The sequence below is a fragment of the Sinocyclocheilus grahami genome, unplaced genomic scaffold (genome assembly GCF_001515645.1).
Source record: "Sinocyclocheilus grahami isolate Dianchi unplaced genomic scaffold, SAMN03320097.WGS_v1.1 scaffold758.1, whole genome shotgun sequence".
In the NCBI taxonomy this organism is placed as follows: domain Eukaryota; kingdom Metazoa; phylum Chordata; class Actinopteri; order Cypriniformes; family Cyprinidae; genus Sinocyclocheilus; species Sinocyclocheilus grahami.
Genome location: NW_015505937.1, coordinates 320170 through 333854, shown reverse-complemented (window position 1 = coordinate 333854; position 13685 = coordinate 320170). Strand labels below are relative to the sequence as shown.

The following is a 13685-nucleotide window of genomic DNA, read 5'->3' as shown; positions in this document are numbered from 1 at the left end:
AATAAAAAAAAAAAAAAAAAAAAAAAAAAAAAAAAAAAAGGAATACATAAGACCTAAATTGAAGGACTAAATCAGTGAATAACTGTATAAACCAGTACATATGCCTGAACTGTTCAGAAGAATCCATTCACTAAAATGATTAAAAATGTAAAATGTGACTGTTCCTGTAAACGCCTGTGAGTGGGTTTCACTGAGAGATCAATAAAGCTTTATGTATATTACTGTCATACCATCTCCCAGTGTCTGTCCTTCAGGCCTGGATTGCAGATAGTTGTCAGAATGGGAAGGTGTTGTTTGAATTTGTCAATCTTTTTCTTGAAGTTTTCTGTGACACGCCCAGGAGACGTCCGATCTGAGAAGATCTTTGTGAGTTTGTACATGGTGCGCCACATGTTTCCCAACTCCTCTGATACCGTTTCTGCATTCAGTTGCTGGAATGGACCTTAAGAGCGCATGCACAAGACATGAAAACATACACACACACACACACACACACACACACACACACATACAATCGCATGTTAAAAGTGACACGCCCAGGAGACGTCCGATCTGAGAAGATCTTTGTGAGTTTGTACATGGTGCGCCACATGTTTCCCAACTCCTCTGATACCGTTTCTGCATTCAGTTGCTGGAATGGACCTTAAGAGCGCATGCACAAGACATGAAAACATACACACACACACACACACATACAATCGCATGTTAAACTAATGTTCAATGTCACTGCTTTAGATGCTTTGAAACATTTGAGACAGAAAACAAAGCCTGAGACTGAAAAACAACATTGTCTAAAGTGACTAAATTATGTCTTTCTTTATTATACAAATGTTTGTCCAATCAAATGCATTAATTCATGTAAAATGTAAAAAGGACCAAGAAATATGACAGCATGTGCTTTACCATTCATCCACACATCAGATTTGGTCTGAAAATCAAGAGCCGTGATCCACAGCTGGTCATATGGCTGTTTTTTGCCCATTATTGTCTGTAAGACTGGAAACTGAGTCTGTTCTTTGTCCAGCAAACCCTCTTCTTTATTAATGCACTGAAATAAATGCAAATTTTTACATTCCATTAATATCCACTCATACTTGAAAGACTAAAAGCACATGAACGGTTTATATGTATAAGTAATAGTTACACACTTTTTCAATATTGAATGAAATATATGTATAATCAGACTTTTTTCAAAAAAAAATTTTTACCTGCAATGCATGACATACTGTATTTGCAACCATAATTTCATGTTTATTTAATAAACAATTTCAAGCACAAACCTCTATCTCTTTGACAGCGGCCTCCAGGCTGACGCTGATCTTATTGAGTTTCTCCACATTGATCTTGCTCTCCTCCAAAGTCATCTTTTCTTTCATCTTAAAGATGTCCACCTCTTTTTCCAGGCCCTTCATTGTCTCTTCCAACTTCCCTATTCTGAGGACGAAACATGTGATAGCCATCAGATTTGTTTAAGCCGCATATGTTGCATTTGATGTGTGTGTGTGTATGTGTTTAAGCACCTTTTCATCAGATCGATCTCAGCCTGATCTTTCTGATTGTTCAGTTTATCCTTACTGACTTCAATTAAAGACAGAATCTGTTCAGGCCAGTGGATCAAAGTGCTGAACAACTTCATATCCTCCTCTGTGAAGAGAGAAAGATTTTAAGGGGGTTTTAAAGAAAAAGTGTTCCCACAAATCCCAGACAGCCCCAAATCTAGACTGAGGGACTGTGACTGAAAACCACATGATTAGAATATTTGAAATATTAGTATTTGTAGTGTATTTGAGTAGTATGGTGTTGCCATAGACACAGTATTTGCATGCACACATTACGCAAAGAATGTTTGTACCTGGAAGAGTGGCGTAGTCGAGCAGGAAGTCGAGTCTCTTGACAGCTTCCTCAATCTCATGGCGGAGTTTGTGTACGGTGACTTCACTTGTGTGTCTCAGGTACTGGTTTAACTCTACCAGCTCCTCTGTGGTACTCAGCTTGCTTGTGATTCTGTCCGTAATCTCATCGTAACGATGGCATATACTAGGAGAGAATAATAAATGTTATATAGCATATATAAACGGTATATGCTATAATATAATACCTCATACATACAAAATGTTTTGTTATTCAACAAAAAAGCAGCTAAAAACAATCACTTTTTATTTAACTGATGTGACATATTTCACAAGTTGAATGAGAAAAATAATTAAGGCTCCGCAGGTAAATAGGGTAAAAATTCCTCAGATATCACCATACATTCCCCAGTTGATTATTCACAGTACAGGCAATTGTTTTGCATTACAAGTTTCTGAAATGTTATGATAAACATGCAAATGGTATTATTTAATTAAATATGTACTATTTTGCAAAAAATACAAAATACAACAAAGAAATCTGAACATCAGTTTTCTGTTAGATGCGCTTTATACTTCCTGTATCTCAGATCATTTTCAATGTTTGTGTGGAAAGAATCTCTTACCAATGAAAGTAAAGATTCCAAGCCACTTAAGTCTGAAACTTGCAGATGTAAATAATGTGAGAATAAAGAAAACATCAGCAAAATCCCTTGCATCTTCTCAGGTTCACCTCAGATAAATTATTGCACTATACTATAACAACAGAATTCATTGGCAAGTCGTCTTTTAGCATATGCGCGTGTACCCGGGGTATGTTGTGGGCGCTGTCGATGATCTGTGTGAATGCATGCTGTATGAGCTCCCAGCAGCTCTCCAGTGAAGGTTCAAATGCAATTTTGGGGTCCTCAAGTCTCAATTTCACCAGTAACAATGGACGCTGTGTGTACTTCAGCTCATCAAAATACTCCCCAAAATCATTACCATCCTGCCAGGAAACACATACATATAGTACACACACACATATGTAAACAAATGCACATTTAACATGCACAGAATTGACTGTTCATGAAGTTCAAATCAATTGTAAAATGTCTAATTTATGCACTAGTGATCTTGCATATTTAACATATAAACATATTACAACTATAAATAGCTGTTGGTTGTCTGTTATTATTATTACTATTATTTTGTTTATTAATGAACGTAATATTTTATTTAAAACTTGTGCCTGTTTAATAAAATCCATAAGATACAGAAGGCAGTATGCTAGAGTGACTTTGCAGTGGTAAAATAACTGTAAAATACAGCCTTCAGTGGCTTGCACTCTCAAAAAGCATGCATTCATAAACAAACAGATATATATGTACATATATACCCATAAATGCACGCACATGCTCAGTAACAAGGTTGTATAACGTCTATAGAGCATCGGTTTAAACATATTTGAAACATATCAGTGTCACTGGTTTCAGTACCTGATGTAGCTGGAAAAACTGCAGCAGATCCAGCAGCGATGCGACCACCAGACTGCGCAGCTGCAGTGACATCAGAGCAGCCACACTGTAGAAGAGTTTCTGTGCCTTTACCGGGGAGATGCTTGCTTTCTTTGGGACCAGTGGCAACCAGGAGTCTTTAAAGGTCACAAAAAGAGAAGCACAGCGGGGCAGCCAACTACACAACACACACAAACAACAAAGGCAACAGGTGATACATAATTCTTTTTTATTTCAATTTTACCTTCATTTTACTGCTTGGCTGAATATCAAAATTCAGTTCTCGAGTTGGTATGTTCATGATACAAATTAACCAAGTTGTACAAAAATATTAAAAAGTACAAAATATTCTCAAATATCTCTAATTTCAAAAGTTAAGAAAAAATTATCTCATTGGATAAAATGATTTACATTTCGAATCCATTTAGTAATAAAAGGGTCTCTGAAATAAAAAGGTCAAGGATGCATCAGACTGCAATTCACTCTTCCTGCAGTATATCTACTGAACACTTCACACGGATTATTGTTGCAGACACCCAGCGTGTTAAAGCAGGTCCAGATTGCTCTTTATTTCCCCATTGTTCAAACCCTCATTCAGGGCTCGTATTATGTGCTTGTCTTTGGGTGGTTTGAGGAGACCATGGATACAGAGTTGAGAACAAAGGTAGTCAAGACGAGGAGAACTATTTAAACAACAACACATTCGACCTTATTCAAACACACATTTACCACAGTCCAGTAAATGTTCAGCATATCCCATGAGAGCATCAGGACATTGCTAGTAATTGCTTAAATGGACAAACATCAATTGTTAATATTAGTGTTATATTCTTATCTGTAAATACAAACTTGTTTTGTTTACCCAAGTTACAAACAGGAGCTCTGTTTTGTTTCTGTATCAAATCAATAAGTTTGAATGAATGACTCAGAAGACTCATTCATAATGACAAAGTGAGTTGTTTCACCACTGAATGAATCAGTGTTTTTGAACAATAGTTGAGTGAATGATTCCATTTACTCACTCACTCATAAAGACAAGTCACTTGTTTGTTCCAATGATCAATTACAGTTTTTTAATAATTTTCCTTTTTTTATTTTAGTTAAAGTTGCAGTAATTTTGTTGTGTGTTTATGTCATTATTTATTTTTATTTCAGTTTTAGTTCAAGTTCAACTAAATGAAAATAAGAAACATTGCCTTGGCAACTAACTGATTTTTTTTTACATTTTATTTAATTTCAGTTAACATTTATTTTATTTCAATTTTTTTAACAATTTTTTAAAAATCATTTGAACCACTCAGATGAACCACTCATCAGTGGGTTCATCGGGAATCAGTGTATTTGAACGAATCAGCTGAAAAAATGATTCAAATGACTTGTAACTTGCCAGACATACAGCTCTTCCTTTGAGTGCAAGGCGAGCTGTAATTATAGAGCTGGATTCAGGTGACTACAGTGACAGGTTTACAGAGAACATGAGAATGAAACCTACAGACACCAAATATATCATGTGTCTTGCTATGACTTCTCAGTCTGTACTGTTTCCGTTACTGTCCACGGCAGGACGTTATTTAAACCCAACCTCACAAAAAACACAGGTCTGGTGATGTTCTGCACTTGTTTAGAACAGATATATAGATATAGAGGATATCTCTCACGTGTTAAGCAGTTCATCTCGGGTGTTCTGACACTGTCGCCGCACCAGCTCCTCAAACTCCGCCGGCAAGAGCGGAAGATCGGCTGAGAGCAGATCATCCAAACGCACAAACCGCAGAGACGTGAAACTGTAAAAGAAACATAAAGAGATTAGAAATGGGATCATGATGATTAGGACCCTGATGGAGGAATTACAGTGGTGGTCAAAATTATTAGAACATTAGTATTTTCAATGGCTAAAAATTTTTTTTAACTCAGCTATTTCTATCTTTTGCTGTAGTGTGTCAGTAGGAAATATCAGTTTACATTTCCAAACATTAATTTGCCATTAATTGTAATAATACAGTGAGATTTTTGTTTGCACAAGGAGTCTGACAACAGCCAATGGTCCACACAGAGATCTGATCTGATCATCATCCAGTCTGTCTGGAATGACATGAAGAAACAGAACAAACTGAAACGGAGTAAATCCAGAAGAACTGTGGTAACATCTTCAAGATGCTTCAAGAAATCTACCTGGAAAACTATGCGCAGCTGCACCGAGGGCAAAAGCTGCGTTAAATGCAAAGGATGGTCATACCAAATGTTGATTAAATTTTGTTATAATAATAATTTATTCGTTTAGCAAACGCTTTTATCCAAAGCGACTTACAGTGCATTCAGGCTATACATTTTTTACCAGTATGCATGTTCCCTGGGAATTGAACCCACAACCTTTTGCGCTGCTAACGCAATGCTTTACCACTGAGCCACAGGAACAAATAAAAAAACAATAAATAATATATATTTAAACAAAATAATAAAGTTAACAGAACTTAATTGATAATGATTTTTGACAGCATTCTGTTTTTACAGCATTTTTACGCAAGTGCCTAAAACTTTTAACAGTACTGCAACTTTGCAGGTAGGTTTCTTGAAGCATCTTGGAGATGTTACCACAGTTCTTCTGGATTGAGTCTGTCTTAGTTTGTTCTGTTTCTTCATGTCATTCCAGACAGACTGGATGATGATCAGATCAGATCTCTGTGTGGATAGGGCTGGGCGATATGGGCAAAAATTCATATCTCTGTATTTTTTGGCGATTTGCGATATATGGTATATATCTCGGTATTTACGTTTTTGTATTTGTATTTTTAAAAATCTGTATTTAATATATATCTATTTCACTTACCGCCCAATGTTGTCCAACAAAACAATACATATTAAAGGCTATGAAAACAAATAAAGTGAATTTAACCATGTAAGCCTTTATATTATGTGCATAAAAAGGGTTAAAATAACATTTCATTCTAACATTGTAACATTGCAATCTAAAAACAAAAATAAGGCTTTTAAAAGTGGAAGTTAAATTCACTAAACTAAAAATGAAAATAAATGAGAACAGAAGCACATAGTTGTGTTAGGCTATTTTGATTACCCCATTACAGTCACTTTACAGTCAGTGCTATCATAAAAATAGACTTACTTGTAGGTTTAAAATTCTACATGTCACATTTATTGTCCAACAACAAATATTTCAGCGAAATGTATATTTTAGTCAGAATTATTGCACTCCTATTTAATTGGCCTCTGTCTGTTTGGCGCGCACGGTGGCGCTCGTTCAAGTCTGTGAAGTTTTAGCGGAGAATCGCAAACCAGAAGGCTCATGCACTCCTGACAGCAAAATGGAAATATTTCCATGACTTTCTAACATTTTCAGACGGAGAATATACCAGTGAAATGCAAGTTATGCATTCAGGAAGACAGCACATGTCAAACACATTAAACAGCGCAAGTAGCGTCACACGCAGCCTTTTTTGTCAGAGCATATGACAGGCCGAGTCGCTTAAACTATGCTAAACTATACTATGTCTTACCCGTTTTTAAAGGCCTTAATATGAAGCTTGTCACATGTTTAGAACAAACTAGATTATGCACTTTCTCCACAGCAGCTCAGTCATTGTCCTCCGCTATATTTTTCAGATGCGCTCGTATCAAACTACAGTATATTAATATAAACGGTATTGCCTCATATTGTATCGCTTATAAAGAATATATCTATATATCATACAAACGCGATATACCGCCCAGCCCTATGTGTGGAGCATTGGCTGTTGTCAGACAAAAATCTCACTGGATTATTACAATCAATGGCAAAATTAATGTTTGGAAATGTAAACTGATATTTCCTACTGACACACTACAGCAAAAGATAGAAATAACTGACTACAAAACATTTTTTTAGCTGCTGAAAATACTAGTGTTCTAATAATTTTGGCCACCACTGTAGAGATGCCAACCTGCTCATCCAGAGATCCTGTACATGGAGCATCATAGGGTTGACGGTGCAAAGGTTCTCCGTCTGCCAGCTGTGAGCCTCTCTGTAGCTCTCGGACCAGGGAACTGGTGCACGAATGACACGGGACGGGAACGGCCGGGGGACAGCAGAGACTGACAGACGCTCTCGCTCCGCTGGATCTAGCAGGATATAATCAACTACAAAAAGAAAGTGATTCATTTAAAAAGCGACATACAAGTAAGGAAGTGATTCAGGCTAAAAAGACAGTAACATGAATTAGATTAATTATTTGTTTATCACAAAAAGTCAACAAATTGGGAAGGTTGTTTTAGGTATAGTTTAAAGTTTCTTAGTATATTTTCATAGCACAATAAAAGACCATCTAAAAATATGTATATTAGTGCTGTCAAACGATTAATCGCATCCAAAATAAAAGTTTTTGTTTACATACTATATGTGTGTATACTGTGTATATTTATTATATATATATATGTGACCCTGGAGCACAAAAGCAGTCTTAAGTCGCTGGGGTATATTTGTAGCAATAGCCAAAAAAACAGTTCATGGGTCAAAATTATCGATTTTTCTTTTATGCCAAAAATCATTAATATATCAAATCATAATTTTTGATTAGTAATATGCATTGCTAAGAATTTGGACAACTTTAAAGGCGATTTTCAAAGTATTTAGATCTTTTTGCACTGTCAGATTCCAGATTTTCAAATAGTTGTATCTCGGCCAAATATTGTCCTATCCTTACAAACCATAAAAAAAAATTGACCCTTAAGCCCCGTTCACACCAAGAACGATAACTATAAAGGTAACGAGTTTTTAAAGGCCTTAATATGAAGCTTGTCACATGTTTAGAACAAACTAGATTATGCACTTTCTCCACAGCAGCTCAGTCATTGTCCTCCGCTATATTTTTCAGATGCGCTCGTATCAAACTACAGTATATTAATATAAACGGTATTGCCTCATATTGTATCGCTTATAAAGAATATATCTATATATCATACAAACGCGATATACCGCCCAGCCCTATGTGTGGAGCATTGGCTGTTGTCAGACAAAAATCTCACTGGATTATTACAATCAATGGCAAAATTAATGTTTGGAAATGTAAACTGATATTTCCTACTGACACACTACAGCAAAAGATAGAAATAACTGACTAAAAAACATTTTTTTAGCTGCTGAAAATACTAGTGTTCTAATAATTTTGGCCACCACTGTAGAGATGCCAACCTGCTCATCCAGAGATCCTGTACATGGAGCATCATAGGGTTGACGGTGCAAAGGTTCTCCGTCTGCCAGCTGTGAGCCTCTCTGTAGCTCTCGGACCAGGGAACTGGTGCACGAATGACACGGGACGGGAACGGCCGGGGGACAGCAGAGACTGACAGACGCTCTCGCTCCGCTGGATCTAGCAGGATATAATCAACTACAAAAAGAAAGTGATTCATTTAAAAAGCGACATACAAGTAAGGAAGTGATTCAGGCTAAAAAGACAGTAACATGAATTAGATTAATTATTTGTTTATCACAAAAAGTCAACAAATTGGGAAGGTTGTTTTAGGTATAGTTTAAAGTTTCTTAGTATATTTTCATAGCACAATAAAAGACCATCTAAAAATATGTATATTAGTGCTGTCAAACGATTAATCGCATCCAAAATAAAAGTTTTTGTTTACATACTATATGTGTGTATACTGTGTATATTTATTATATATATATATGTGACCCTGGAGCACAAAAGCAGTCTTAAGTCGCTGGGGTATATTTGTAGCAATAGCCAAAAAAACAGTTCATGGGTCAAAATTATCGATTTTTCTTTTATGCCAAAAATCATTAATATATCAAATCATAATTTTTGATTAGTAATATGCATTGCTAAGAATTTGGACAACTTTAAAGGCGATTTTCAAAGTATTTAGATCTTTTTGCACTGTCAGATTCCAGATTTTCAAATAGTTGTATCTCGGCCAAATATTGTCCTATCCTTACAAACCATAAAAAAAATTGACCCTTAAGCCCCGTTCACACCAAGAACGATAACTATAAAGGTAACGATATTAGCGTCCGCACCAGCGAACGATATCGTCTGTTTATTTTAAGCACACATGCATCTGCCGCTTTAAATTCTTGAGCTTGTGATAGCAGGATGGATTCTGATTCTGACAACTCCCACCACAGTCATTTAAACATATACAAAATGAAACAAAGTGAAAATATTTTTGGGTTTTGGAAACAACAGTTACCATGGTGAATATACAATACTAACATGAACTGTTAATGAAACGTGGAAACTGCTCCTGAATAGAATGAATATCATACCTTCATGCAAATCCTTCCCAGCTAACACACGCAGTATCAGTTATGTGATTTATCGGTACTGTACTTTTATTTCACGCGTTGCATGCTTGTAGCTTCTGTGCTTTAGTGAAGTGATATACAGCGTGGCGCCGCATTCACACATGCTATTGAAGAGTGCGCGCTACAAGCACGGTATAACATCTGGCAGGACAGGATAGTTCGTTTTTCTGAGGGGAGAGACTTTTTATTTCATAAGTTACGAAAATAAAGATTGAATAATGACACTGACATTAAGCCTGCTAACATCTCATCTGACCGCAGAAACTGAATCGGGACAGCACGTTTTTCTCAGGAACACTTTACTTAAACTGCATCTGACAGAAATGTCAACAGCTTTCATGCACGTCTTTTAAAATAAAAGTCTCGCATCAGAAAAACATTAAGAATTATGTTTTTTGTTGTTGATGTAGTTTCTTTGGCCGTACACTCCGCGACCCACCAGTTGAGAAACACTGCTCTACATAATCTACATAGCTAGTGTTGTGCGTCATACCAATGCTCTTGCGGAGGTTGAATTCATAGTCTCTCTGGACCTCCTCCAGAAGATCCTCCGGCATCTTCTGCATCTTCCGCTCGTCACCTTGGAAACGGCTGGGTAGCAGCTTCAGGATAGCGGTGATCTGCTCTGGTGGCTGGGGGGTTAACATGTGGCCGTAAACACCCTCAGTGATATAGTACACATACCTCTGAGAGAGAAAGAGAGATAATTAATATGGACGGAAGGATGGAAGAGCAAGTGAAGGATAGAATTGGAAACCAGTAACCATTTTTTTTATAAAAAACACTTTTTAAAAACTATACATTTAAATTGTTAATTTAATCATTTAGCAGATGCTTTTTTCCAATAGTGACTTACAAATGAAGACAACAGAAGCAAAGACGCTTTAATATGTTGTGCGTTTTAATAGACCGGTGACGACCGCACAGAGTAGCTTTATAACAGAACTTTCAAACATATCTAGTATGATAAAACAGCGCTGCTTTACCCCACATACACACGACCGGAAGCAGCGGAAGTGCTCGACTGTGGCATAATAAAAGCTCTGCTGCTTTACCCCACATACGCACGACCGGAAGCAGCGGAAGCGCTCGACTGTGGCATAATAAAAGCTCCGCTGCTTTCCAGCCGTGTGTCACGCTCGTTCAGCGCCTCGTTTCGCTTCGACGGCTTTCAGCCTCACCCTGCTTCATACTACTACGTTAATAAATCATTAGCTCATCCATGAACATGATTTCTGCCCGAACTACAAACTACGCCTTTGCTTCTTTGTTTATTATGAATACGCGCCCTCCAGTGGTGAAAATGGCATATTGTGCCTTTAAACTAACAAAAGTGCAATAATATGTAAGTCCTGGTTAGTCTAAAACAGAATGTCAAGTTCTTATTATTTTTTATAATAAATAAAAAGAAAACAAGTATGTAAACAAGAAAAAGAATAGAGAATGCTAGTGTTAGAGGGTCAATTTTTATAAGAAATAAAAGAAAACAAGTAGATAGCAATAGATAGTAGATATTTTAGCATGTGTGTTTGGCTCAGTGTTATTTTTTTTTTTAGGATTACTGATAAACTTATGTAGTTTGATTTGTATTAGTTATCTATTTTAGTTTTAGTTACAGTTGTAGTAATGTTGTCCTTTTATTAAGTTTTATTTTTATTTGAGTTATTTCAGTACTTCAACATACAAAATGGAAATGAAATAATATATATATATTGAATGTATTTATATATATGTACATGTATATGTATATGTGTGTGGCTGTACATACACATATGTAGTTGTTTTTTGGTGTTTGGCTTAGTGTTATGTTACAATCATTATTATACTCATACCTTTTGTTCTTTTAATATGTTTGAATTGTTTTTAGCTTTATTTTTTGTTTTCATTTAAATGTTTTAGCTTTGAAATGTTGTTGTATGCATTTGTCATTTTTATTTAATTTCTTTTATTTTCTTACAAGAAGCTTTTAGCTTTTAGTTTTAATTGTTTTTTCTTATTTGTGTATGTTTGAATTGTTTTTAACTTTATTTTTTAGTTTTCATTTAAATGTTTTAGTTTTGAAATGTTGTTGTATGCATTTGTCATTTTTATTTATTTTATTTTATTTTATTAAATGTGTGTATATATATATATAGTATTTATAGAGTTTTAGCTTTTAGTTTTAATTACTTTTTCTTATTTGTAAGTCGCTTTGGATAAAAGCATCTGCTAAATGACTGAAAGTAAAGTAAAAAAGATAGAATAGAAATAGAATGGAGAGTATATACATACATATATATACTGTGCAAAAGTCTTTGGCCATTAGTATTTTAACCAAAAAAAATAGATTTAAAGCCAGTTATTTCCACCTTTTGCTGTATGTGTCAGTGGGAAATATCAGTTTACATTTCCAAACATTCCTTTTGCTATTAATTGATTAAACTGATATTTCCTATTGACACACTACAGCAAAAGATGGAATAACTGGAAATAAAAAGAATCAAAGTGTGTTTTAAAACCCATGAAATCATTATTGACATTGACTGTATGAAAGAAAGTTGCTGATAATGACCTCTAAATCTCTCTCTGTAGGCTCCGTCTGTTCCCTTTGACTTTGTGTCTCCTCACGCCTCATGATTTCAAGCTGCTGGTTCGGTGACAAAGGGCGACTTTTGTGAATGACAGGTGTTCTGTTTGTCAATAGAAGAAAAACATGATGGTCCCTCCCGTGAATATTGCAATACTGAGTTTAGTGAACTCACTATTTTGTTCAAGAAACACACATGCATGCACTAAAAATCTACTATTAAAACCTTTGTCCATGGGTCGCAGGTTGTCGCTTCCACACAACTGGAGAATCACTGTGGTCTTAAAAGTGAGGTTAAGAAGAGACGCACTGAAAGTGTGTGTGTATGTATGTATTTAAGCATGGCTGAGTGTGTATAAGACATTCGTAAAGGATACGTGCAACTGGAGGGCATTGAAGCGAGTGATGCCTGCGCTGCAGATGTTGGATTTTCAGGTTTTGGCCTCTCGGGCTGTAGTTGTTCCCAATGGACTCGGAGGGACTTCTGTGGTGCCGCAGCTCCTTGTAGGGAACCGCAAGAGTCCGAGAGTGATTCTGCAGGAGGGGCGGGTATTGACTGTTATAGAGATGAATCTGAAATAGAGAGCAAATCAGGATGAGCAAAAAACATCCAGAAATGATCAAAACACATCATGTAGATCTTGAGACACTTTATACACACACCTCATACAGGTCAGAGGGCTTCTGGGATGCAGGTAGAGGAGGCAATCTAGGGAGCCTCCCAGCACATCCCGCATCAGGACTTGAGTTAGCCTTCATCTGTAAGAAACACAAGAACATTTTAAAGCGCAATTTGCTTAAAACCGCCTAATTTTGTGATCTAAAGCATTTCCATGTATCTCTGTATACAAGACACACATTTGGAGACATACAAAATGCTGTCTGGATACGCAGTACACTATGATGCCGAAAAATGCTGTCTAGGTAGGCAGCTTACTAGATTTTGAGACGCTGACGGTTTGTCTTCACAAGTTTAAATGCCTTAACTGCCACTACAGTATCTTATACGTTAAAACCCCAGTTTTTAACTATCTGCTAACGTTAAACAGCTTTAAACTTTTAAATAACTTTTAAATGAGGGAAATACCACTGACACCAAATGCTAGTGAATACTAACTAAAGTAACTTAATGTTTACTTTTTTACTTTTTGAGCTTCAGGTAAGGAGGCTTCGTTAGCGTTCGTCAACAAATACTGTTTTATCCCCCAAAACGGTTATAACGGTCTTACCTTCAGTCATTCCTCTTATAATCCGACATTAATCGCGTCAATAAAGTACAGTCTGATCGTTTGAGCAAAGCGCCTGCCTCACAGCCGTTAAACGCCGAGTCGCTTGCTAATGAACCGCGAGCTGTCACCGGTTGTCAATACAAGTGTTTGTTCACGCGCTGTACATGGTGACAGTCCCGCTAGAGTTTCACTATCGTCAGTAAACAAAGACTTTGTACAGCCGTAGCGCGTAAA

At 36.4% G+C, this 13685-nt stretch overlaps 1 protein-coding gene across 1 annotated transcript in view; it reads right to left on the bottom strand.

Moving 5' to 3' along the window:
- dnah3 (dynein axonemal heavy chain 3) overlaps positions 1–13485 on the bottom strand; it is a 43911-nt gene extending 30426 nt beyond the window's left edge. Inside the window, exons 1-15 of the mRNA XM_016245462.1 lie at positions 13452–13485; positions 12886–12981; positions 12600–12795; positions 12449–12503; positions 12208–12304; positions 10150–10342; positions 8529–8724; positions 5005–5130; positions 3329–3524; positions 2651–2838; positions 1853–2037; positions 1521–1644; positions 1281–1434; positions 904–1048; positions 231–442 (exon numbers count right to left, since the gene is read on the bottom strand). Coding sequence (XP_016100948.1) covers positions 231–442; positions 904–1048; positions 1281–1434; positions 1521–1644; positions 1853–2037; positions 2651–2838; positions 3329–3524; positions 5005–5130; positions 8529–8724; positions 10150–10342; positions 12208–12304; positions 12449–12503; positions 12600–12795; positions 12886–12981 — 2163 coding nt within the window. The 5' untranslated portion in view covers positions 13452–13485. The remainder of the gene's footprint in view (positions 1–230; positions 443–903; positions 1049–1280; positions 1435–1520; positions 1645–1852; positions 2038–2650; positions 2839–3328; positions 3525–5004; positions 5131–8528; positions 8725–10149; positions 10343–12207; positions 12305–12448; positions 12504–12599; positions 12796–12885; positions 12982–13451) is intronic.
- Positions 13486–13685: the final 200 nt, after the last annotated feature.